Source organism: Gracilinanus agilis, chromosome 2 (genome assembly GCF_016433145.1).
Source record: "Gracilinanus agilis isolate LMUSP501 chromosome 2, AgileGrace, whole genome shotgun sequence".
NCBI classification, from domain to species: Eukaryota; Metazoa; Chordata; class Mammalia; order Didelphimorphia; family Didelphidae; genus Gracilinanus; species Gracilinanus agilis.
In genome coordinates this window covers 329,227,995-329,254,698 of record NC_058131.1, presented here as the reverse complement: position 1 = coordinate 329,254,698, position 26,704 = coordinate 329,227,995, and the positions used below count along the sequence as shown (strand labels likewise).

The 26,704-nt window shown below is 38.4% G+C and overlaps 1 protein-coding gene across 1 annotated transcript in view; it reads right to left on the bottom strand.

Moving 5' to 3' along the window:
- The window catches only part of ASTN2 (astrotactin 2), a 970,320-nt gene that overhangs the window by 518,724 nt on the left and 424,892 nt on the right, over nt 1–26,704 (bottom strand). The window contains exon 11 of the mRNA XM_044659771.1: nt 22,888–23,038. Within this exon, the coding sequence (XP_044515706.1) occupies nt 22,888–23,038 (151 nt within the window). The remainder of the gene's footprint in view (nt 1–22,887; nt 23,039–26,704) is intronic.

Genomic DNA, 26,704 nt, shown 5'->3' with positions numbered 1-26,704 from the left:
TTGTATTATAGTTGTTTTATGTGCTCAGCTCCATGAAGACCTATATCTCTCCTAGTGGTTAAGCCAGGAATTTGAACATAATAGGCATTTAAGTGTTTGCCCAATGAATGAAATATAGGTAACAAGTAGCCTTTGTCAACATGGAATCTAGAAACCCCAAACTTGTATAAGTAAGTAAGATCTGATGAACCCCAAGTTTAAGGACTAGCTTATAAGTTGGAGACCCCAAAGATTGTACTTGTTTCCTGTTCCCATGAGAATCCACCCTAAAGAGAATCTCAGGCTAGCTGTTTCAGACTGAATAATGGACTGTAAGGTAAAGGACAATCCCTGTCAGGTGGAGCCAAGCCCAAGCCAAGTGACTCTTCAGTGCAGTAGGTAGCGCATCAGTCTTGTAAGCTGAAGTCCTGAGTTAAATCCTTGAAAGGAGGGTGTCATACAGTGGGAGAGGCTCCTGGAGGCAAGAAGAGTTGCTTGGCTTGGGCTTGACCCCACCTGACAGGCATTGTTTTTTACCTTACGGTCCATTATGGTCCATTATTTCCTTCAGGGTGGATTCTCACGGGAACAGGGAACAAGTACAAGTTTTGGGGTCTTCAACTTACAAGCTAGTCCTTAAACTTGGGGTTCATCAGATCTTACTTACTTACACAAGTTTGGGGTTTCTAGATTCCATGTTGACAAAGGCTACTTGTCACCTATATTTCATTCATTGGGCAAACACTTAAATGCCTATTATGTTCAAAGTCCTGGCTTAACCACTAGGAGAGATATAGGTCTTCATGGAGCTGAGCACACAAAACAACTATAATATATAATATGTGATAAATCCATTAGAGAGAAGCAGTGAACTTGGTGAGTTTCAAGGGGGGGTAGTTAAACATAAATACATATATATGCATATACACATATACCCATAGTTGAATATATCAAGCAATTTATGATTTTTATTTGGTATTGATACTACCTGTATCAAGGAAAATCTTAAATCCCTTCATGCTACAAGTTCACAGATTTAAAGCTAGAAGGGAGCTCAGAGGTAATCATGTCCAGCTTTCTCATTTTACAATTGTAGAAACTGAGGTTTAGAGGAAGGAAATGAGTTTCTCAAGGTCACAGAATTAGTAAGAAATAGAGGCAGAAGTCAAATCTATGTAGTCAGTATCCAAGTAGCAGAACTTTTTCTAATATGCCACGTTCTATATGAGGATCAGTTGAAGGCACTTGGGCATGTTTATTATGCAGGAGAGCAGATGTTTGGAGGTTATGACAGCTGTCTTTAAGTATCTGAAGAACTGTCTTGGAGAAGAAGGATTAGTTTTATTCTGCTGGGTTTGGAAAGACAGGACTAGATAGAAAGGGTGAAAGTTGAAGAGAAGTAGATTTAAGACTGATGTGAGAGATTGTTTCCTAATCTAATTCAAGGCACTACGTTAGATGATGAGAAAAAGGGAGGGAAAAAAGGAAGAAGGTGATGGAAGGAGGGATGAAGGAAGGAAAATAAACAATCTCAGTCCTCAGAACTCACAATTCCCAAGCTGTTCTTTAGGAAGTGATGGATTCTCTCCCACTGAAGTTCTTCCATCAAAGAGTAGATGATTACTTGTTAGGAATGCTCTCAAGATGATTTTCCTTTTGGCATAGGATGAAGTAGATAGTTTCTGAGGTCATTTATTCATTTAGAAGGCATTTATTCATTGCTTACTAAGTGTGGAGGAATGTGCTATGAGGGAGTACACAAAGGGCAAGATGCTAGTTTTCTTACAATTTTGAGATTACATGATTTGTTGAGTTAGTGGGTGGTTTTTCAGGATAACTACACCTGAAAAAAAATCCCCTCATTGCCAGGAGGGTGGTATGCTTCTTTAGTTCTACCTTGTCTCTAGTACTCAGAAAACAGGGAGACAGTGGACTTTTTCCCCTTCTAAAGTGGAAAGCCTTCTAAGCATGGCGGGACTTGCCAGTAAACTTGTTCTATCGATGTAACTTTTAGGAACGTGGAGTCATCAGGCACAATAAAGTAGGATAGCAGTGAAAGAAATATGTAAGTGTGTTTCTGTTTACTTTTTATTGCTCAGTGAAGTGCAGGACTGAGTCAGGAGACTTCAGTTCTAATCCTGATTCTGTCACCTTAAACAGCTCACCTTCACTCCCTAGTGTTTCCATTAGCAAAATGAAGATATTTAATATTCTTTCCAGCTCTTTGTAAGTCAATAAATGTAGAATGTTTTGATCCATTGCTTACTTATACCATGTTCTGGCCAGTCAGGAGCAGGAGTAATCAATTAATCAACCAACATTAATTAAGGGCCTACTCTGTGCTAGCTATATAGGGGTTCACTTATGGAAGCTTCACTGTATTGCTGGTTTAAAAAAAAAAATATAACTAATTCTGTATTGTGGCACATTATTGGCTGATGGAATGAAAAGCCACCAACCACAGTGCAGCATTCCTAATCCTGGGCACTGATTGGCTCAATGACTGTAGGTTAATAAGAATGTGGAAAAATTTTATAGGAGAGTGAGAAGGGTTTATAAAGCCTTACAATAAATATAAATAATAAAATAAATATAACGCTGATACTTCATGAATTTTCACCTATCGTGGGGGGCTGTCTCTGGAACGTAACTCCCCAGATAGGTGAGGGATCCTTGAACTATGGTTACAAAACAAAGCAAAAGACATTCTCTGCCCTCAGGAAACTTAACTTAAAGGACAAAGAGAGGAAATCTCATTTCTTTATGCTATTCTCCAAAGTCTATAATCATCTCACCATAAGGAATTTCTGTCTATCTAATATTTTTAGACTAAGCACCGCAGTCTGCTATTTCTTATCACCTTTTCTTCTTTCTCAGATGAAAAATAAAGGAAATTAAAAGTATTTGTTATCTTGCTTTTCTCCATACCTTTTAAGGAACATATAATTGTCTCTCTCAGCTAGATTGTAAACAGTCTGAATACTAGGCATGGAATCTGACAGAAAGCAGACAGACAGTTCAATGCTCTTTACATTTTACATATAGTTTTTCTCTCACATCTTGGATTTTAGACAGCAGTTATGTCAGAGATTGGTGAGAACACCAGAACTGAAATCAGAGGACCTAGGATCAAATCTTAACTCTGATAGACACTCCCCATGTGATCTTAGAGAAGTTGCCCACTTTCTCTAGAGTTCAGTTTCCTCATCAAGGGGATTATATGCTTTCTAAGCATCTTTTTATGTCTAAATCCTATGATAAAAACGTGTATGCTACTTGGCCATTGGCTAGGAAGCCCCAGCTCCTCATGCAACTGGCTCTAGTAATTAGATGAGGTGCTTGGCTTTCAAAAGGAGAAATTCAAAAGGGGAACCAAAGGTGCAACTTAAATGTTCTCAAATCAGTGATGGCCAGTGAGAAGGGCCTGGACATTGCCTTCTATGTCCAGGCTGGAGAAATTTGAGCAAAGCCTGTCAGACTTGTTAAACAGGCTGCATCCCATTGTATTTCCCGTCCTTTGTAAGTAAAAACATCATTTGCACTGCTGTGGCTGCAGTCATGCACTCACTGCGACTCACTCCTGCTGATCAGAACCATGCATCAGAAATGATTTTATATGCTGGTTGGCTCTAAAAAGCATGAAGCAAGAGCCATTGAACATATGCTTGTGTGGATATATATTTACACAGCTTATGTCAAGTGTAATTTGGGGTGGTTTACATATTTTATTTTTTGCCACAGAAAGCAATTTAAAAGAAAAAGGAAGGACCCACCCCAAATGGTGACAGATGTAGCTGTGCTTTGGACTTGCTGGGGTTCACTGGGACGGGGAAAGTCCTGGTAGTTGAAGGGCACAGGGAGATATGAAAGAGAGGCAAGACTCATAGAATCATGAAAGTACCACAGGAAAGGAACTCAGAGGTCATTTCATTCAACCCTCTCATTTTACAGAGAGGCAAACTGAGGCTTTGGGAGGTTACTATGATTTTTTTTTTCAATAAGTGTGTGTGGGTGTGTGGGTGGACAGAGCCAGTCCTAGACAAAACTCTAAAATGATTTTTTAAATGAAATTGAAATTTGTCTTCAGTTATTGCTGTCATTCTTGATCTGCCTCCACCCACTCCACTATAATGCAATAAATAATGCATTCTATGCATTCAAATATAAATACAGCAAATATCTATTGAGTGCTTAGAGTAAGCAGAGCTCTGGGGAAGGCACTGGGAGAGAGACAAAGTTGGAAGAGACACAATTCTAGCTCTCATACAGCTTTCAATTTGGTATGAGGATAAAATCCCAGCAGAGAGAACTATTATAACTGACATTTCATCATTTGTGCATTCAAAAGATATAGGAGAGTTCTGTGTGAGTTTGGAGAAGAAAAAGTTCTTTACAATCTCAGAGATCAGAGAAAGCTTCAAGGTGGTATGTTACAGACAGTAAGAATAAACCAAGGAAAAAAAGAGAACTGGTATTCCATGTATATTGAACCACATGACCAAAGAAATGAAGAGAAAGACAGAGACAGACAAAGAGAGAGAGAGAGAGAGAGAGAGAGAGAGAGAGAGAGAGAGAGAGAGAGAGGTCCAGAAAGATGGAGACAAAGGAACAGAGAAAGAGATAGAGACAGGGACAGTTTGAGAGGAGAGACAGTGTTACTGTGGGAGTTTCAGTTTGGCTAATACACAGTGTATATAGAGGAAAGTACAGATTCTTAATTTGGAATAAATCTGGAAAAATAACATTCACTACTATTTTAGGGGATCTTGGATTCCAAGCAGAGTAGTCTGAATTTTACTGGAGAGGTAAAACTGAACCCTTGAAGATTTATGACAACAATAGACTGGCATAACCAGGTATGAAGGGATTAGACTTGCTTTGCTTGACCCAGATTTGTCCCAGAGAACAGAACTAAGAGCAATGAAGAATTGGAGGCAGAGAGTAGAAAGGAGGCAGATTTTGGCCCAATCTAAAAGGGAAAAAAATATTCTAAGTGAAAGCTTTCTAAAATCAGGTGAGTCCTCCATGTAGGAGGCTTTCGAGTGTGGGGGGAAAGTAAGGAAAGGTAGGGAAAGGAAGAAAAGGAAGGTGGGGAGTCCCCCACTTTTTTGCTATAGAGAAATTGACCAGGGTTTTTTGTGGGTAGGCTAGGGAGCAGATTAAATCAGGCTAGACTCCAGGGAAAGTTAGGTAAATTTATTTAGGGTTAAGGAAGGGAAAGTTTAAGAAAGCCTGGGAAAGGCAGCTAGGCAGGGACCAAAGCCCTCCTCCTAGATTAGGAGAAAAAAAGATGCCAAAATCCATGCTTCTCTCCTCTTTTATTCTCCCTCTGACATCTCCCACAAAGGAAGTAGGAGGTGTCAGAGGAAGTTGCAGTAGAGAGTCCTGGGAGATAGAGTCTCTGAGGGCTTAGTTCTACTTTAAAACACACACAAGCAATGGATGGAAAAACAAGACAAAAAAAAAACACTTGCCAGGGATGTTGTAGAAGATATTCTGTAATAAGTACAGGTAGAACTAGATGAGCTTTGAGGTCTCTTCTCCTTCTAACTCTCATTCTAAGCCTGGGAGGAACAGAATGGAAGAAAACACTGAATCCCATAAGAGCCAGGCTCTCTTCTACATAGTTATGACAGGTATTGGGCTGCTTGTATATATGTTCATGGATCTATGTGATCATTGGTGTGCATTTTTTCTCTCTTGATACAGATTGCCAGCTATCCATGCCCTCTCAGCCTGTTGCTCTTTTCCATGTTTCCCTATGATTGATCCTCAATGTAGAAATCTAGTGATTACTTTTGTGTTCTTTTCATATTTCATGGACACCAGTGAAGCACTCATACTATTCATCTATTGTTATCTGTTATTTCATAAAAAGTCTACTGATAATCATCTCTGATCTCACTATCTTTTATGCCATTCAATCAGTCTCTTTAATAAGGACCTTTAGAAATTATCCTTAAACTAGGAATTTCAGGCAAAGCTTCAAGGTAGCTGGGAAGAGGGGAGTCAGCTGGGGTGACAGCAGTCTTGCCATTTAAATCATGCCAGCTCACCCTATAGTTGAAATTTACATTTTCCACAATGACTCTTTCTTCCTTGGAGACAAGATGGTACAATGGAACTTTTGATTTGATTTCAGAAAGAAATGGGCATCAAGCCTGACAATAGCTGTGCAATCATGGACAAATCATTTAACCACTCTCAGCCTTGGTCTCTTTATCTGAAAAATGGGGATAATAATACCTATAGTACTTCACACAGGATATAATCAGTATTAAATGAGATTAAATGTATACATACATATATATATACACACACCACTATATATACATATATACGCTATACTATATATACTATATATACACATCTATCTATATCATTTGTAAATTTTAAAGCACTTTATAAATGTCAAGTTCTTGGTCCATATCTAAGAGTTCATTAACATTGGTAACTTCAATGTGGAAACTCCTTCCATAGATTCAGATAGGCATTGATTATTAGTTTCTTATCTTAGAGAGTTGGCTAAAGAAATAATGAATGAATGTGACACAATATCTTTCTCATTTCTATACATATTTTAAAAAAAGCTTACAAGGCACATCCCTCAAAATATAACTATAGACAATGAGAGTATCATTTACCCCACTTTATAAGACTAGAAGCTGGTCCTTTGAAAAAACAAATAAAACTGACAAAGTATTGGTCAATTTAATAAAAAAAAAAGGAAAGAAGAAAACCAAATTAACAGTATCAAGGATGAAAAGTGAGACCTCACCTCTAATGAAGAGAAATTAAGGCAATCATTAAAAACTTTTGCCCAATTATATAGCAATAAATTTAGCAATCTAGGTGATATGGATGAATATTTACAAAAATATAAATTGCCTAGATTAATAGCAGAAGAAATAGATTACTTAAATAATCCTATATCAGAAAAATAAATTGAACAAGCCATCAAAGAACTGCCTAAGAAAAAATCCCCAGGACCAGATGAATTCCCAAGTGAATTCTATCAAACATTTAAAGAACAACTAATCCCAATACTATACAAACTATTTGACATAATACATATCAAGACTCTGAAGCCACTGTTTTCCTGTATGCAAGGATAGAAAGTGTGGAAATTATGTATATAGGATTTGGTATGGCTACATCTAGATGATTCCAGATTAATATCTTCAGCAGAAGAGCTTGTAGGGCAGCTTTGGGTTGCCTAGTCCCACAGTATAGAGGCTTTATTTCTTCTACCCACTACCTATATATTACATTTGAAAACTGGAGAGAAGAGTTAACTTGAACATTGTGAAATTTCCCATTGTTTTCTTTCCTTAAATTCATGGATTCTCAAAAAAATCAAATTTATTTTTCCTCTTCTCCAAAATAACCCGTTTAACATTCTTGGACAAATTCACAGTGTTTCTTACAGGAACAAGTGAAATAATAATAATAATAATAATAATAACTATTATTATTGGGATAACACATATTTCTATAATGCCTTGATATTTAAAAAGCATTTTTCATAGTAGCCCTATAATATATGATCTAATATTTAATGTTCTCATTTTACAGGGGAAAAAGTCTAAGGGTCAGAGGGTTAAATGACTTGTCCACAGTCACACGGCAATTAAAGTGGGAATATGGATTCTAACTTAAGTTTTTTCTATCTCTATACCTACCACTCTTTCTTCATCACTAAAGTGCCACTCACTGAAGAAAGAAAAACAAAATAAACTTGCTGCCTTGCACAAGATCAAATAACATTTTGAAATATGCCCTTGACAAATATAGCAGTACTTCTGAACCAGCTGGGGAAACATATATAAGTATATGGGTGGTAAGAAGCCAAGGAAAAGAAGTCACCATTCCAGGAAACAAAACACATTGAATTTAAACAACAAAATAAAAAAAACAGAAAGTTTAATATGTTAACTTGCCACCGTTGCGCATTCAGATACATTTCTTGGTGTTGAATCTCCAGGTTAAATCCTGGCTTGAACACTTATTAGATGTGCAAGTCACTAAAATTCTCTCTGCCTCTTTTTTCTCATCTATAAAATGAGAGGGTTAGACTAGATAAACTCTTAAGATTCCTTTTAGCTCCAAATCTATAATTTCATGAATTTTCACTTTATGAAAGGATAAATATGAGCAGTCTTGGGGACAGAATGGCTACTTCCAAACTCCTTTTGTAGTTTTGGAGAGAAGACAGAAATATAGAGTAGAAAGAACACAGAATTTAGAGTCAAAAGACCTGGGAGTGAATCTGTCACTGACCTCCTGTGCGACCTTGGACAAGTCTCTCTGGATCATAGTCTCTTCATCTGTAAAATAAAGACTTAGCAGAGATGGTTGCTAAGATCTCTTTCAAATCCAACATCTTATGATCCCATAAATGCCCTTACAATAGGTAAAGAAGGTAAAGGTGGGATGCAAGGGGTATTTCAAAAGTCCTCACTGCAAATAACTCCTCAGATGCCTGGGATTCTATGGTTAGTGATTCACTGTGAAGCAGAAAGAGAAAAGGACCAGGATGGAAGAAAAGACCTGGGTTTTGATTCCAGTTGAATATTCATGAGTTGAGAAATGTCAGGAATCCAAAGCTTATAGAGTTGAAATCCCTTGTCAAGGGCCACAAAGGTAATAAACAAAAGAACAAGGCTTTGATCTCTGTAACCTGGGTCCCCACATTCAGTGGTGTTTCCACTATAACATATGACTATCCTACTCCATCAGACATAAAGCTAATTACATTGCTTTGATACTTCTCTAAAATTCTTTCATTTGGGCTCCCTGAAGTGAGTTAGTTATCTTATTGTTGGAAAAGATAATATACCCATAGCCAAAGACAACTAGTGTTAGAGGGGTTGATCAGAAAAGCCACTGATAAATTCAGTTAAGTCCTCCCAGTCGACTTGATGAGATTTTATGACCTGGACCTTTCATGAAAGTAGATATGTTCCCTAGCCTTGTATTGAGAAGTACCAGAGAATTCACCTGGATGGTGTTTAGTGATTAGAGCTCTTTCCAAGGTGGGCATCTAAGGGATGCATAATCTTGTCCAAGGAACCATCCTTACTGCCTGTTCAGTTCACTAGTTTTTTTTCCATTTTTTGCTCCTTAGGCTTTGAAATGAATGTAATAAAAAAAGTGAGAAATGGAGGGAAGAGAAGGAATTTCTGCCTCCCGTGACTCATGCATCTTCAGAAACAAATCATGGTCTCTACATAAGAAGCCTATCCTTGTTCAAGAGAACCTGAGAAAGAACACCTAGTTGTCTAGTTTTTGGTTATATATTTTTTTGCTTCCTGTTGGAAGCTAGCAATCTTAAATGTTTCTTTCCAATCTTGGGGGTGACTTTGTGGGAAACCATGAATTCTAGAGTTTTTAAAGCCTGGATTTCCCAATAATTCAAGAGTTCTTGATTTTGAGAATTAGGCATGAGCTTCACAAAAACTTTTCTTTAACAGCTGCCTCTTGGAAAGGAATAAAGATTTCCCTGTAAGCATAAAACCAAAGCTACATCATGAAGAACCAGGAGACCCAGGAGACCTAGGCTTTGCCAATCAATGAGTGCTATAAGTGGCTTGGATGCTTTGGTAGAAGGCAAATGAAAAATATTAAGCAATCTCAAAGTGTCTTTATCCTCATTTGGTGGGATGGTGGTTGATTTCAGTCTAATGAGCCATTAGAGTGCTTTATTTTTCTGTTTTATTTCATGAGCTTTGATGAGATCTTTTCACCATATGAAGATGCAGTGGTAGAAGATATGAAGTCTGTCCCATACTTAATCCTTATATTGATTAATGAATATCAGTGTAGGAGTAGGGATGTTGCTACTTACTTTTGGGGTAATTTAAACACAAGTTATACCTAAGTTTACTTTAGGAGATTTTCCTGCCCTTATAAAGATTGGAATCAATGAGCTTAAAAAAGAAACTTCCCCACCTTAGGATCAGTCTCCAAGATCTGGGTCTCCATGAATTCAAATATTTTGGAAAGAAGCTGTGCCACTGGTGACACTAGAAATTAAAATGACAGTTATTTGATTCACAAGTCAATTAATTTATAATCATGTGAGTAAACCCAGGAATAAGGGGAAGGAATGAAGGAGAACATTCAAATAAAGATAAAAGAAAGTAGAAATAGAAGTGATATTATCATCAGAGCATTGTATAGAATTATAGATTGTGTAGATGAATAGACTGTATAGATTAATTGATAGATAGATAGATATCACAAGCCTGACAATGGAGCATAACTTAGTAGTAACATTCTGAACTCAAGTTGGAAATCTTATTAAAACCTTGTCATTTTCTTCTTCTAAAGCTTGGAATTTCCAAGATCTTAAGTGTTGGCACTGGCACTATCCAACTACCCTTATTTTTGCTTCAAAGGAATCTTTTGCAAATTTTTGGCAAGTCAGAATAATCCTCAAAATGTCTATCCATGAGTCAAGGCTCATAGGGGTGTGGGTATTCTGAAGAGAATCAGGAAGGAGTTGAGGACGTAGGAAAGGGGCAATGATTTTCAATTTAAATGACTATATAATTTTGGTAAGATTTGTAAGGCTATGAATGTCATGAGAAAACATAATAAGTAACACAATCTGAGGAAAAATGGACCAGAAAGTTGAGAAACCTGGGTTCTAGTAACAATTGTGTCACCAATTTAATTTGTAAGCTTCGCTAAGTCATTTCATAACCTTGAACCTCTGCTTTCTCATTTAGACTGATAAAACCAGCTCAGCCTACCTCATCAAATTGACATGAGACTCTACTGAGAAAAGTAGGTTAAAAATGGAGAAAATTATTTTTGAAAAAGAAAAAGAAAAAACCAAAGCACTATTATATTATTAGAATTGTTATTAGCGGTAACAATGCTAATCAAGAATAATGTACTGGTTCTAGCTCTAGTATCATTCTGTCTCACTGAGATTCAGAAGATTAAAACAAGATCTAAAAGTAATAATTACGGGCTGCTTTGGTCTTATACTCTCTCATTGTTTCCAATATGTAAATGTTGCTTCCATGAACATGATTATAAGCTGTTGAAGACAGGAAACAAATATGCTTCTCCTTTTACCCTCCACAATGCCTAGTACAATACCCAGTAGTTTCTGTGTTCATCTAAGTGTCAGGAAAGCGGTATGAAGTGTAGAGGGGGAGACTAGAGTGCAAAGTCCTGGCTCTGCTATTAACCGGCCCAGCATGATCTTTGGCAAATTGTTTGTCCTCTCTGGGCATCTTTCTCCATTAGTAAAATGATAGAACTGGAAGAGGTGATGTCAGAGACTCACTGCATTCCTTCTAATTTCTAACATTTAAAACCCATTAGCTCATAAGATCTGGGAATTTTAAAGTTTAAAGAAACATTACTACTGAAAGCATTGAGACTTTGATGCTCTACAAATCTTAACACTATTCCTTCTGTCTTTCTATGTTGATCTTAATGATAGTCAAACCCCAAGGAAATTGCTGTTGGCAGTCTTGGGCTAGTGTTTTGCTGCAGGTTCTCTTTGGTTCCCAGAATCTCTGGGTATAACTTAGGCTAGAATGGGGGCTACTACATGAATTTGCAAATAAACCAACTTAACAGAAATGTCAATAAAAGTAATTTGGTGCCCCAAAGAAATAAAAGTTAAACAAAAACACAATATTATTAATGGGAAAGCTTTCAAATATCAGGGGAAGAATAAAATATTCAGTGCCATTTTAATAAAAGTGCATCAATTTTATAATGACATTTCTACATTATCTCAGAATCATTTAGTTTAGAACTGAAGGGAATATGTGTGTGTCTCACACTAATGAGGAGTGGTAGCAGTGTGATATAGAAGAAATACTTGATTCTTGGCTCTTGCTTTCATAAGCTCTCAACCTTACTATCTTCCTTGGTCTTAGTTTTCTTATCTGTAAAGTGGGAATAATATTTTTAAAACTAAAAAGAATAATAGCGAACATTCAAGTAGCAAAACTCCTTAAAATATTTCTCATTTTATCCTTACAAAAACCCTGGGAGGAATGTATTATTGTAATTCCTACTTACAGATGAAGAAAACCAAGGTTAAGTGACTTGCCCAGTGTTACACAGTTAGGAAGTATGTGAGGATTTGAACTCGGATCTTCTTGACTCCTGACTCAGCACTCTTTCTACCGCACCACCTAGCTGCCTATGATACACTACTATTCTCACAGAGCTGTTGTGAAGAAAGTACTTTTTAAAACTAACATACTCTAGAAATAGGAGACATTACTGAAGCCCACCTGAGGAGATTTACTGAGAAATATATTAAAGGTAATAAATTGCTAGTATTCCCTAATTCACTGCAAATTATATTTGAACACATATAGGATTTCTCTTCATTAATTTCAGTTATCCTAAAGTAGCTCATGCATAGAATTTGTTGCTAAAAGGATGTGTAGAGGCCACAATTCTTTATTTCAGAAATGAGGAAACCGAGGCTCAGGGATGTTGTGACTTGCTGAAAGGGAGTCAGTGTCAGAAACAGAGCATGAATCCTGGCTCCATCATGAGTCCTCTTGGCTTTCTAACACAAAAGGATAGCCAGCCCCTTCATTGTACTTTATTACATTTATTACAGAATTTATTTATTAGCTGAATGACCTTGGTCAAGTCACTTACTCACCAGAAGGGTTATTGTAAGGCTCAGATGAATGTATATGGGGAAAAAAAAAAAAAAAAACCTTGTCAACCTTGCAAAGCACTTTCTCATTCTCTCTACCAACCCCAGTCCTGCTGGGGCTTCAAGGCTTGGCTCAAAGCAGAATTTAATTTACTTCAATTCACATTTCATTAAGCACCAATTCTGGGTAAAAGCTTTGTACTAGGGATTATCTCTACCTCCAAAAGGCCTTTCTTCCTCTCTTCCTTCACTATTTCTAGCCCACAGTCCTCTCTCTCTTCTCAGACCCTATTTTAGCTCTTTTGATCTGGTAATGAATGTGGCAAATCTCGTGCCATCTGTCCTCTTGTTCTCCTGTTGTCATCTAACTTTTCATGTGGGCAAGGTCTTGGTCTAGGTAGGAGCCAGAGATCATGAGATCATGAGGCTAAACCTATAATGAACCTCAGAGGTCATATCATTTATTTATATACATTAATACAATTATTTATATTATATTACATATAATACATAATAAATAATAAGATGAAATATATGTCATAATATATTATGTTATAATATATATTACATATATATTCACTTATACCTGTGGATGTTGAGGCCCAAGTGACTTGTCCAAGGTCAAACAGATATTATTAAAAGTGGGAATTTGAACCTATATCCTCTGACTCCTGGAGTCAATGTCCTTTTAAATGTACCAAAAAGGCAAGAGCTATGCCTTATATGTGCTTATATTACTTACAGCACCTACACTGTGTGGTGCGCAGAGTAACAACACAGTACTTGTTTGTTGATTGATTAAAACTGACCTAAGGATCATATACCTTCTTTTATGGGCAAGTAATATTATAGCTTATGGTTAAAATCAAAGGCTTGTATTTTATTTTATTTTTTAAAATCTGAATTTTATTTTATTTAATCTTTTCTCCCTATTACTTGTAGGGTCAAATTTATTAATGCATTACCAATTATATGTAATAACAAATTTCCATACCAGTTTTTCTTAGTTAAAGGACTTCTACTTTAGAAGTTGGACAGAAAGCTGAGCTTTGTGTCTGAAGACTTGGGTTCGAGGTGCTGGCTTGGGTATTAGCCAGTTACTTAGCCTTGGGTCATTTCCCCTTTCTTGATTTCATTTCCCACCTTTGTAAGAGCACCAATAGCTATTATTTATAAAGTGCCTTAAAGTTTGCAAAGCACTTTATGGAGAATATAGCATTTGAATCTCACAAGAACTCCGGAAGGTAGATGTTATCGTTATCTTTATTGTAGAGACAAAGAAACTGAGGCAGAAGAGGCATGTCCATAAGTCACACAGATAGTGTGACTGAGACTGAATTTGAACTTGGGGCTTCCAAATTCTAGGTTCAGTCCTCTATCCACTAAAATGTAAATATAGACATAAATCTATTAAAATTAAAGGGTGCATGCAATAGGTGCTTTCTATGGTATTTTCCATTTCTCCAAGGGTATTTCAAAGCAATGATGAGTCAGTTCTTATGAAAAAAATTCCAACCTAGTTTATTCCTTCCTTGTAAGCATCTCTAAGTACAGTTACTGAAGGTAGACTATTAATTTTGAAATCTTTCCACATGTTTCATTTGTCCCAGTTTTATTCCTATCCTCCCTTTGAACCACTCTCAGATATAAATTACAGACCCATATTCAAGTCAGAGTCAGCTAGATGTATAGTAGATAGATTATTGGGCCTGGAGTCAGGAAGACCTGAATTTCAAATCCATCCTCAGAAGTTTACTACTTTTATGACCTTGGACAAGTCATTTTACCCTGTTTGCCTCAGTTTCCTCATTTGTAAAATGAGTTGGCAAAGTTGATAATAAATCCACTCCAGTATCTCTGCCAGGAAAAACCCGAATAAGGTCACAGAGAATCAGACACAGCTGAAACCACTGAACAAAAACTATAATGAAGTCAAAGAAATGACCTCTTAGGCCATTTTCATCCATTGGGATTCACCTGCTCCACTCCTTTTCCTACTGACCCCTTCAGCAGCCCCAAACCTATATTATTTATCTGTCCTCTTACCTTTCTATTTCTTGCTGCTGTCTCTGCCATTGAAAACAGGACTGGTGCTAAACATTTCAGAATAAAAATCCACTGCCCCTCTCTTCCTTTTAGGTCATGTCCTCTGGACACTGTGTCATGTCCAGAGGGAGGAAACCCCTTTTGGTACATTAACCATTCTGCAGGGAGAGTATTCAGGACTGCCAAGCTTTGGCAGAAAGCACCATTTGGGGGGATGGTCGAGCCTTTCCAGCCAAGCACTTAATCACTGGCTTCAGATTTATTGCCTACTAACAGCTCATTCCTGTTTTTAATTTCCTTCCTCCCTATCTCCCTTGCTTCATCTCTTCTCTTTCTCTGATTGGGTTCCCTTAGAAACTAAAAAGGAAGAAGAAAAACCCGGAGAGCCTTAAGAAGACAGGAAGTCTCCATTGAGAGACACAGTCAAGTGACAAGAATCTGGGCTTGGAGTCAAGAGCAATGTGGGTTTGAATCCCAGCACTGACACTTACTAGCTATATAAATCTCGCCAAGCCACGTAATATCATTGAACTTCAGTTGTTTTATCAGTAAAATGAGTATAATAGCATTTACACTACTTATCACAAAGGGTTGCTGTAAGGAAAGTGCTTCGTAAGTCTAAAAGCACCATATAAATGTGACGAATGTGAAAAAAAACAAATTTTTATCTTACTTTTATTATCAAAAGGAGTTCTAAACAGAGCTCTCATTGCAAGATGCATGAAATGACTTCATGAGCCTGTTTTCTATTTCTCATAAGAAGGAAATGGAAATAATATCATGGAGTGTCAAAGCTGAGAGGGACCAGACAGATCATTTAGGTTGGTGGCCTGTGGATAGATTTAGGGAGTCCCTGACATTGGATAGTAAAAATTCTCTCTATTGCAAAATAATTGTTTCCGTGGTATTCCCATGAACTGAATTTAAGCACTTAAAAAATGCTATTTTGAGTAGGGGTCAATGCACTTCACTGGATTACCTGCCCTATTTAACTGAATTTCAGGGATGTTAGTTATTTGCCCAAGGTCACACAGATTCCATGGCAAAGACACTTTCTGAGCTGCTGCATGTTGTAGCAATAAGTAAAATAGATTTGAAGTCAGAGAATATGGATTCAAATCATGGTTTCAACATTTATGATTTGTATGACTTTCCTCAGGTTGTAACTGCCTCATCTTCCTCAAAGGAAGAAGGATTGGAGAATTATTGCCATTGTAGGATTCAGGTGAGATAGATAAACAAGGCTTAATTGGCAACCTTTACCCCTGCTTTAGGAAAGAAGGCCTGGGGAGAAGGGGGGCTTATCTTACTATGCCAGGAGAGAAATGGATCCCCTTGAATCTTAGAAAAATCTTGAAGGTCCCTACACTCAGTAAATGTGATCTTAGATTATACAAGACCTTGTGGGGAAAGCCACTGAAAGCAAAGAGGCAGGCAAAGATAGCTTGAAAGAATACTGATTTTGGAATAGAAGCATGAGTTTGAATCCTGATTCTAGCACAAATCAGAGTATGATGTGGGTTAAGTCACTTGCTTTCTCTTAATCTCAATTTCTTCAACTGTAAAAGGAAGCCCAACTCCCAAATCTTATCACTCAATAATTTTTTTTTCTGGATCTTGCTTCTTTTGGAGGTAAAAATAGATATATTAAACACACACACACACACCTGTTCTTCCTATTTTGGAACAAAGTGAAACCTGCCTCTTTCTCTTCCTCCAAAACTCAGATTCTGATTTCTTCCCACCCACTCAGGAAATTCTGGGTTGAATGACACCCCAAACACCTCATAGTAGGGGATGTAAAGTGGCTCTTTCTTCCTCCACCTCCTTCCACCCCCCAGGTCAAGGTCTACCCAGTCCCCATGCTCCTAAGTCTCATCTGGGAATCATAGCAACCAACATCCAAGGAGGTCAGCCTCCTCCTGGTTATTAGTGCCTGGGCCTGGCTCCAAGGTGATTTCTCACTCTACTGCTTCTCCTTTGCTCTCCCTCCATGTCCTACTTTGGTTTTTGTTTTCTTTAATTACAGCCCAATTTAGTCATTAGGAAGGATGAGGGGTGGGGAGGAGGAGAGATGCTTCATTTTCCCTGACTGACATGGATTTCAATTTCCGCTGTGCTCTGTGCAGTGCCGAGAGGCGCCCGGCCTGTAATTTATTGACAATTTCTATCTTAATACATCTTGACTTTTAAAAAGGCGGCATCTTGTTGTCTTCCCAAGCCATGCGTGGTAATCAGGGTCTCAATTGTTTCTGACAATATCTGGGAGGCAAGATTACTTTCCAGGGTGAAATGGTGAACTAAAGAAAAGGAAAGAATGAGAAGAATAAACAAGCTCAAAAAAATGATACATATGTGTTGTCCAATGTTTGGTGAGGAGGGAGAAGATCAGTTGAGACAGGCAAGCTGTGTCCCTAATGAGCAGTCAGAGATGGGACCTAATGATAGTGCAAAGACATACCTTTAATCACATAAAAGTACACCTGCCAGACTAATTTTCCTGAAAAATGTCTTTCACCATGTGGCCTCCCTGCTAAGTAACCTAAAATGTCTGCTCAGTGTCTTCAGGATAAAGCCTAGGCTTTAAACTCCTCTACACTAGTGCCAAACACTCTTCCCATTTCCCTACATGGATTCCTCTCCATCATATTCACTCCAGTTCAATCTAGAAAGTTCTTGAAGACGGAAATGAGTAAAAACTGGAGGGAGATAGATTTTGGGTCAATATCAGGAATTTTTATAAAAATTCTACCAGAGTTAGCCCAAAGTGAACAGATATAATGTGAGGCACAGAGTACAGTAAAAATAATTTGTAAACATAACTTTTATTAAATTTAGTAAATAAAGAATATTGCAAATATAAAATTAAATTAAATAGAGTATGTAATAAATGAAAATTGTAAAGACTGGAGTTCCTTAGAGAAGGAATAAATACTGAAGATCAAATTTTTTCTTTTGATATAAGTTCAGGAAATTACAACCATTCCAATTTTCTTCTCTTTGTTCATGTTGTTCACCTTTTTTGGATATACTTCCCTACTTCTGAGAGGCAATGTGGTTCTGTGAAAATACCTCACCAGATTTGGTTTCAGAGAGCAAAATTGCGTTCAAATCTGGCCTCTACCTGCTGTGAGACCGGGGGTAAGTCACTTAATTCCTGATTTGGAAAGTAAGAAATTGGAGCAGCTGACTTCTAAGGACCCTTCCTTCCAACTCTAAATCTATGATCTTGACCAATGGGTCAAATCATAACCATCAGGCCCCCAGAGGTGAAATATCTTTTCCATGAAGCTTCTACAACTACTTCCTCGTTCCCCTCCTTCCCTCCCTCCCTCCCTCCATTTCTCTCTCTCTCTCTCTCTCTCTCTCTCTCTCTCTCTCTCTCTCTCCCTCTCTTCCTCCCTTCCTTTCTTTCTCCCTCTCTCTCTCCCCAATGTAGGAAATTCTAACTACTGTACAACTTTGGCATTTGTAAGAACTATCTTTGCTCAATACAACGACCATCCTTGACTGAAGAGAAATGACCATGAAACATACTATCTACCTCCTGACAAAGAGGTGATGGATTTAGGAAGGAGAATGAGAAACATTTTTTTTTAACACAGCCAGTGAGGAAATCTGTTTTTCTTGACTATGCATGCTCGTTACAAGGGATGAGGTTTTTCTTTTCTCTTTTTGTCTCCCAATGGGCACAGGGAGAAGAAAATAGATCTCTGTTAATTAGAAAAGAAAACATTAAAACAAAGAGGTTGGAGGGAGATGCTAGAGACCTCGAATATTGTATGTACTTTCAGATGCTGTCTCTCTATTGTTAGTTTTGCTTAATTGTTTTGCTTGTTACTATAGAGTTCTCATAGAGTGGAGGTAATCTGGAAGTGTTTGCAATGAGAAAACAAAACACAACAAAATAAATAAGTGAATAATAAAAAGGTGAAATAACTCCTCATCAATGTAGATTAGCACCTACTCTGCAATTTACAAATTTAGTCAGGTTGCTTAATCCTACTTCACAAATAGTATGTTGACATTTTAAAAATTGATTCTTTTATTTCATTAGCGTTTGATTTCTTTGTAATATTATAAATTTAATTTTATATACTTCAAAACATTCTGAGAAGGGGTCTACAGGTGAAGACTAGATTGCCAAAGGGGTCTATCCTCTATCTACCCATATACATACAAGTTTAGGATGCCTGTTTTAGAGAATTTCTTGGGGAACTGAAAGATTAAGTGACTTGACTCTTACAGAGTCATGAAATTAGCATATATCAGAGGCAGAACTTGAAACCCTTTTCCTGAATTTCACTATCTACTACAAAATGGTACCTCTCTATCATTATTTAGAGAGGAAAAGCACTCCTTTTGGTGCATGAAACCCTTTGCAGTATTATTCTTCCATAAGCATAATCATAGTTTACATCTATACAGGAATTTAAGGTTTACAAAATTACACTTTTGCCATTCTGTAGATTAAGAAACCAAAGCTCAGAGAGATGAAGAGACCTGCCTGAAGTTACATAGTTAAGAATGTCAGAGTGAAAATTCGAAGACACATCTTACTGAGTCAGGGCTCATTGTACTGCACTGGGTTGTTTCTCATCATTATCATCATCCCTGAAGCTGTCAAAAAATATTTATTGAGCCTATAATACATGCAAGGCAAATCTGTATCCCTACTGCTTAGGTGAACTCCGCCATCTTGTAGATCTCATAGTCTAGTAGTAGCTAGAAGTTCTTAAAAGCACAAGTAGAAAGACCTGAACTTGGACACTGAAGATCTGGGTTCAAGGCCCAAGGTCTGCAATTAGCCAGCTCCGGGGCCCTAGGTAAGTCATTTCTTTTTTCTAACCCTCAGCTGCATCTCTTGTTAGATATAGACGTGAACATAAATCAGTACAATAAAAAAGCTAAGCAGAACAAAGGGAGACAAAACATAGGACATACATGGCTAACAATGACAAGATAACATATTGAAAAGTGATAAGTGAGACGTATAGTAAGTGCCGTGGCAGACAATCCCTGCAGAAAACAGTAGAAAACAACCAAACAAGAATCCCTGAAATCCTGAAATAGAGGAATGCCAAGGAGATGTCCATGTGCATGCTTATTAAAAAGCAGACCCTAAGAAATGGGGAGTGAGATGAACAGCTGATTGCTTTATGGGTACCAACTAGAAGGCTGGAAGAAATAAAAAGGGCTTTTAAAACTCAATTCATCAGCCTCCGTCTCCTCAGCTCTCCTAATGGGGAGAGGAAGGGCATTTCTCAGACCCTGGGGGAAATGGAGTTTCATCATTTAACCTCATGCCCTGCATCCATAGGGGAAGGCTTCTGATTGGTTTCACAAAATGTTGAATCTTTTCTTGAACTCAAGGGAACTGATGCCCTTATTCTCCATATCTCCTGGATTATATTAGACAAAGGGAAGGGTAAACTTCACCACCTCCCCCAACACACACTCATTCACACAGGCACGTGTCTCTGCATCTTTATCACTCATCCTTTGTCAGGGACCACAGCTCTTCCAGACAGAGAATTGAATCAGGATTGGAGAGAGAGAGTCCAAAGAAATGGGGGAACATGAGGTAACAGTCCTGTCAGATAAGTCACCGAGGTATAGTGGACCGGGGATTCCCAACACTTAGGTTCTAGTCCTGGGGGACTTGTCACAAGCCAGCAGAGATCCCATTGGGCGAGTACTGTTTCTCTCTAGGCTTCAGTTTCTGTCTCTTTAAAATACAGGATTTGTTCTAGATGACCTTTAAGGTCTCCAGGGCTAATCTGTTTCTTTAATTTTATTATTCTGCCCCAAGAGAAGTAGCATGCATAATGTATTGTGAGCTACCATCAAAGTTATAGCAACCTCTGTTCAAGCCTCACCTCTGACACCTACTGGGTATGTGGCTCTGGGCAAGTCAATTAACCTCCCATTGCCTCAGGCTACTCTAAGAATACAAGTTGCAGAACAGTGGCTGATCTTCTTTGGTAGAAGGAGTTTTCTCTTGGGGTGATCTTTATACTAATGGAATCACATATATGTATAAAAAAAATCTATTCCAAGAAGAATTTATCTGTCTTTAGGCTGGAGCTCAGAATCTTGGGAAGGAATGCCTCCAAGATAGTGAATACTGTCTTCTAGCTGACCCTCTGTGGCTAGCTCAGTGTTTTTCAGGTTACTTCTTAGATTTGGCACTAGGAATATACTGGGATTTCTCTCAAACTCTTTTCCTATTCAAGAGCCTAAGATCTGATCAGAGAATGTGACTGGGGAATTTGCAGCAATGTGCACCGGGATACCTCCCTTTTTTGATAAATAGAGGCAGGTTGTCATTTCCACAAAGGAAGGACCTTTAAGGTAACCTCCAGGAGGGAGAACCATGCCAAATGGTTCATTGGACTCTGCTATGGAATACTCCAGCTTTCCCCAGGATTGAGACTTTTTACAATGACTTGCAAAGGCTAGTCCAGCTGGGTTCCTAATTCTAATTTAGGCCAACCAGTTAGACTTTCCAACCTTTCTTTAAGTTATGCTCTTTTGGATTTGTAAGGTTGATTTCTGCTCCCTTAGAAAAGGGATTCAATTTGTTTTACTTGGCTTAGAAGACAGAACTGGGAGTAAGGAATGAAAGCTACAGAAGGGTACATTTCCATTTAATTGAAGGGTTCCAAGTTACCCTTGTAACCACACAAAAATAGAATAGACTGCCTAGGAAGGGCATCAAGCTTCTGGAATGTTACCAATGAGGAAATTGGAGCATAGAGACAGGAAGCAACAGTGGGTAGATTGCTGAGCCTAGAGTCAGGAACATGTGAGTACAAATTTGAGCTCAGATACTTAGTAGCTGGTGAACCTGGATAAATCACTTAACTTGCCTACCTCAGTTTCTTCAGCTATAAAGTGGGAATGAAAACAGCTACTTCCCAGGGTGGTTGTGAAGATCACATAAGATATTTGTAGGCTGCTTGGCATAGTGTGTGGCCCATAGTAGTCTTAATAAAGGTTTGTTTCCTCTCTTCCTTTCTATGGTTCCACAATTAGTCAAGAGAGCCAAGGGAGATCCCATTCCTCATGATCTCTATCCAAGCCAATGTTCTTTTTACCATGCAACTCTACCTCTGTTCTACATTGGACATATTCAAGTGCAGGCTGGATGACACTGGGATACGTAAAAGGGGGTTCAAGATCAGGTCATTTAAAAATGAGGCAGCTTGGAAGAAAGGATAGTCAGATTCCAGGAGATTTGAACTTGATGGCTTCTAACATTCCTCCCAGCTCTCAACCTATGGTCCCTGATGAGTTGATGACTTCTTTCCTTCAAACCTCTGAGTCACATTGGAGCAATGGAAAGAAGGCTAACTATGGAATCAGAGGACGCATCCCAGGCAGTGATATGCCACACTTGTGTGACCCTGAATAAGTGCCTTTGCTTCTTCAGTCCTTAATTTCCTCATTTCTAGAATGAGGAATGTGATCTGAGTAGCCTCTGGGGTCCCCCCAGCTTCCAGACCCCTGAGTCTATAATGGTGCTTTTAAGCACATGTCACCAGCTCAAAAGTTATTTCTTCCATGAAACATTTTTGAATAACTCTATCCAGAAAAGATGCCATTCTTCCATCCATTTTCTACCACCTATCACTTACTGACCAATTTTGCTGACTGTTAATTAATTGCTGAGCTTTACTAACTTTTTTCCTTCTCAATAAGATTAGAAACTTTTAGGACCGAAACCATATTTTATATTCCTTTGTATCTTTCGTAGAATCTAAAACAATACTCACATACTACACATAGTACTTAAATATCTGTAAACTTACTGATGGACAAAGTGTTTCCTCTGAAGGCCTCAGCAGGACTTCACATAGGGTTCTGATACACCATGTGTATTCAGAAAAGATTGGTTGACAGCTGGTGACTCATTACTGTGCCACATCAGTACCACTAGGCTGCCATGTAACATCAAGGTGCTCCCATCCCTCTCTACCTGATTTTGTTCTTTGAAGGTCTTTTCCACTATCCCGTGCAGCCTCAACTTCGTCCTCTCCTCCCTACCCCAGCTCCATAGGAGCTCAGAATTGGAAGGGCTCTCAGAGGCCACTGATTCTACTACATACGAAAGGAGAAATTATCCCAATAACCTAGCAACAAAGGATCTTGATTCTGACTTGATCCTCAGAGTGGAGTCAACTTTATCCTCTGGGTATAACTGTACATACCACACATCCAGTTGAATCTACTTGGCGATCCGACACACACTTGAAATTGCGAGTGCACCCTCCATTATTGCGGGAACAGTCACGGACAGGTCCAAAGGAGGAGAGTAGATCATTGATGGACTCAAAGTAAGTAGACAGCATTGCTTCTTCCCTTGGAGAGAAAGGAGACTGTTAAAACCAAGATAAAAGCCTTTTCACTTTGTCATAATATGCTGTTGTGTCAAGAACCTGTGGGTGTGAAAAAGACTGCAATTTACCTATAAATTAGTTTTAAAGAGATTTATTTAGAACTTTAAGTATTGCAAACTGCTTTCGATATATATTATATCATTTGATCCTCACAACAATTGTGGAAAGTAAGTGCCCGTTTCACATTTGAAGAAATTGAGGCTGACAGAGATTAAGTGACTTGCTTAGAGTCACACAGGTAATAAGAATGTGAAGCAGATTTTGAACTCAAGGATTCCCAACTCCAAACAAGTCCAGTAAGTCATGTCACCACCTGAAGTTCATCTATGAAATGAAGAGTTTGGTCTAAATCAGTGATGGGTAAACTATGGCCTGAGGGCCAGAGCCTCCCTGAAATGTTCTATCAGGCTGCAGGACATTATTCCTAATCTGACAAATACAATGAGTAGGATACAATACAATGAACTTCAAAAGTGTTGCCAGACTGACAGATGAGCATTTCCTTTCATTTGGCCCCCTCTTTAAAAAGTTTGCCTATCACTGGTCCAAATGATCCTATTCTGCTCTAAATCCCATCCTACATCCAGATGATTTTGTCTAGGATTAAAATATCAGAACTGGATTCAAACTGAGACCTGCCATATTAAAGTCAGTTTTCTTTCCATCCCATCTCTTTCTGCCATGAGTAAAGGGACTAGGGAGAAAGAATGGCCTCATCTATCAGCTAATAGAAGTAGCTAGGAGGTAGAATAGATAAAAGGCAAGAAGACCTGAGTTCAAATCAAATCAAATCAAATCAAAACAAAGATTATATGATCCTGGGAAAGCCACATAAGCTCTGTCTGACTCAGTTTCCTCAAATGTAAAATGCAAAAACTGTCTGACTCAGTTTCCTCAATTGTAAAATGCAGAAATAGTACCTATTTCTCAGGGCTCTTGTGAGGATCAAATTAGATAACATCTGTAAAACACTTAGCACAGTTCCTGGCAAATAGTAAGCAATTAATAAATCTTTCTTTCCTTCTTCTCTCATTCCCTCTGTCTTTCCCTTCCTCATTTCCTTCCTCCCTCCCCTCCTCTCTCCCTTACTTTCTTCCCTCCTTCCATAAACCTCAGTTTACAAGTCCATACCAAGAAAAGTCTAAATGGGAAGGCTAAGACAGGAGAAAGCATAAAGAAATCCATGAAATACACTTCATTTCCAAAGCCAGTGGCAGGAATGGGTTTAACTTTGGGGAGTGTGAATGGGAGGGAGGGAGAGGGAGAGAGACAGAAAAGAAGAGAGGGAGAGGGAGAGAAGAAAGACTTAAGAGTTCTTGAAATGAAGACAGTATGAGTCTTGTCACTTTTGAAACATGGAGAGGGGCTGAGGTACTCAGAGAGCCATTAAGGCTATTAAAATATTAACAGCCTTCTTACAGGGAGAAAGAAGAAAGAGAAGGAGAGAGTGAGAAGGAATAAGGGAAGATGCTAAAATGTCTCCTTTTAGTAGATCAGGGTGACAACTCTGTCTGTACAAATAGGGAGGCTGTTAGCTTCCAAAAGGATTGATTCTGCATAAACACTGGTTACACAAGAGGGACATTACTTAAAACATGAAGACCTGACAGAGGGGCTGTTACTAAGTCAAGGAAAGTGATGGTGTCAGGTCGGGGAATGTGGTATCTGGAAGCAGCTGGGAAGAATACATTTAAAGCAGATGGTGGCATTTCTTGGCTTAAAGAAATGCTCCCTCATCCCAACTCCCCATGACAGGGTAGGGCTTTTTGATTTTCAGAGCTCTTAGAAGGGGGGTAGGGAGGTAAAAGAACAGAGAGGTGGATGGTAGAGTAATGGAAAGAAAAGAACATTGAACTGGAAATCAAGAGATCTGGCTTTGAACGGTATTGCTTTTGCTAACTAGCTAGGTGACCTCAGGCAAATTGTTTTTCCTCTTTGGATCTTAGTGTCCTTGGATGCAAAGTGACAAAGTTGGATTAGATCATGTTCTAGCTCTAAGGTTCTTTTGACTTTAATGCTTAGAAGGTCAGCCATTGAATCACTCTTATTTCAATTAAGTCTCCTGCTTTCTCTGGAGTTCTACAGACATTTCTAAAACTGAGGATAATGTCATGTTTTATAGCCAAGGCAATCCTGAGGCATAAGCAGTCACCTATATAATGTGATTTGGGGGGTACCCAGTGGTCCTTCCTGCTCAGAATGATTTTATCCATTAGAATGGCTTGGTGCTGACATTCCAATAAACCTTGTGACTGTTAATACTACATATATCATGGATCAGTAGGTGGTAGAGTAGGTGATGAACTTTTAGTCAGGAATTCAAATCCAGCTTCACATACACCCTAGCTGTTTGACCTTGAGCAAGTTGCTTAAACTCTCTCAACCTCAACTTCCTCATCTGTAAAATGAATATAATAATATTATTTACCTCAAATAGTCCTTGTGAGGATCAAATGAGTTATCATATGCAAAACACTGTGAAACCTGTCTATATGCTAACTGTAATTCATTATTTGATTCTTCTATTCAAAGCAACATGCTAAGTACTGGGGGAGATAAAAAATTCAGATGAGACAAAATCTCCAGGATCAAGGAGCTCATATTCTAGTAATGTCAATAGAATTGCCTACATTTGTATACTAGCACTTTAAAGTTTACAAAGCATTCATTATGTTATTTTATCTTTACAATGTGCTTAGGTAGTATAAGTATTATTACACCCATATCATGAATGAGGGAGTTTGAGGTCCAAAGAGATTAAATGACAAAGCTAACAGAACTAGTAGCAGATCTGGGGCTCAAACCCAGGTCCCATCTGACTCCAAGTCCAGGGCACTCTCCCCATAACATAATTCTATAATGAATTAAAGTATCATAGTATCTGGGCACTGTCAAAAGATCATTGTTGTAGCTTAATTCACTGGTCTGTTGTCAAATAAGCATAATGGAAACCCAAGAAAAGGATGCACAGGATGGTGATGAGTTGCTAGGAGCCAATAAAGGATTCAGAGCAAACCTCTTTCAGACTAGTGAGGAATTGAGGTGGGTACCCAGGGCGGTCTGAGAGCATTAACATTCTATTTGAAATACCTTAAGTAAACCTTGCCTCCTCCTACATCTTACCAAGGACCAGCCCTAGTCCCAAGACTGCTGTGGTCAACAATTTATAGAAACTGCATGATAGCATTTTGCAAAGAAATAGGGCATTTGTTGAATGTCACATGTCACACCATGAACAAAGCCCACTGAACAGCAAGGTATATTTCAAAATGCTTCCCCCAAAAGATACTTAATAGAAAGTATGCTAGCCTGGCTATTTTGGGGCTTGATTTCAGAGGATTAGAGTTGCGGGCCCTAGGGTTACTGACTTTAAAAGCAATAGGAGATAATAATAATATGAATAATAGCTAGCCATTCACATAGAATTTTACCATTTGAAAAGTCCTCTCCCCTAACTTCTAGCAAAGGCTGGTTGATCACTTGTCAGCAATGTCAAGGGATTCTCACAAGTTGTGCTTGATGGCCTCTAAAATTCCTTCCAACTCTGAGCCTAAGTGATTCTGTGATTCCTCCTTCACTGCTTGCCCTGAGAGCCTTGCCATATGTCTGATTTAGCCCAGACAGGAAA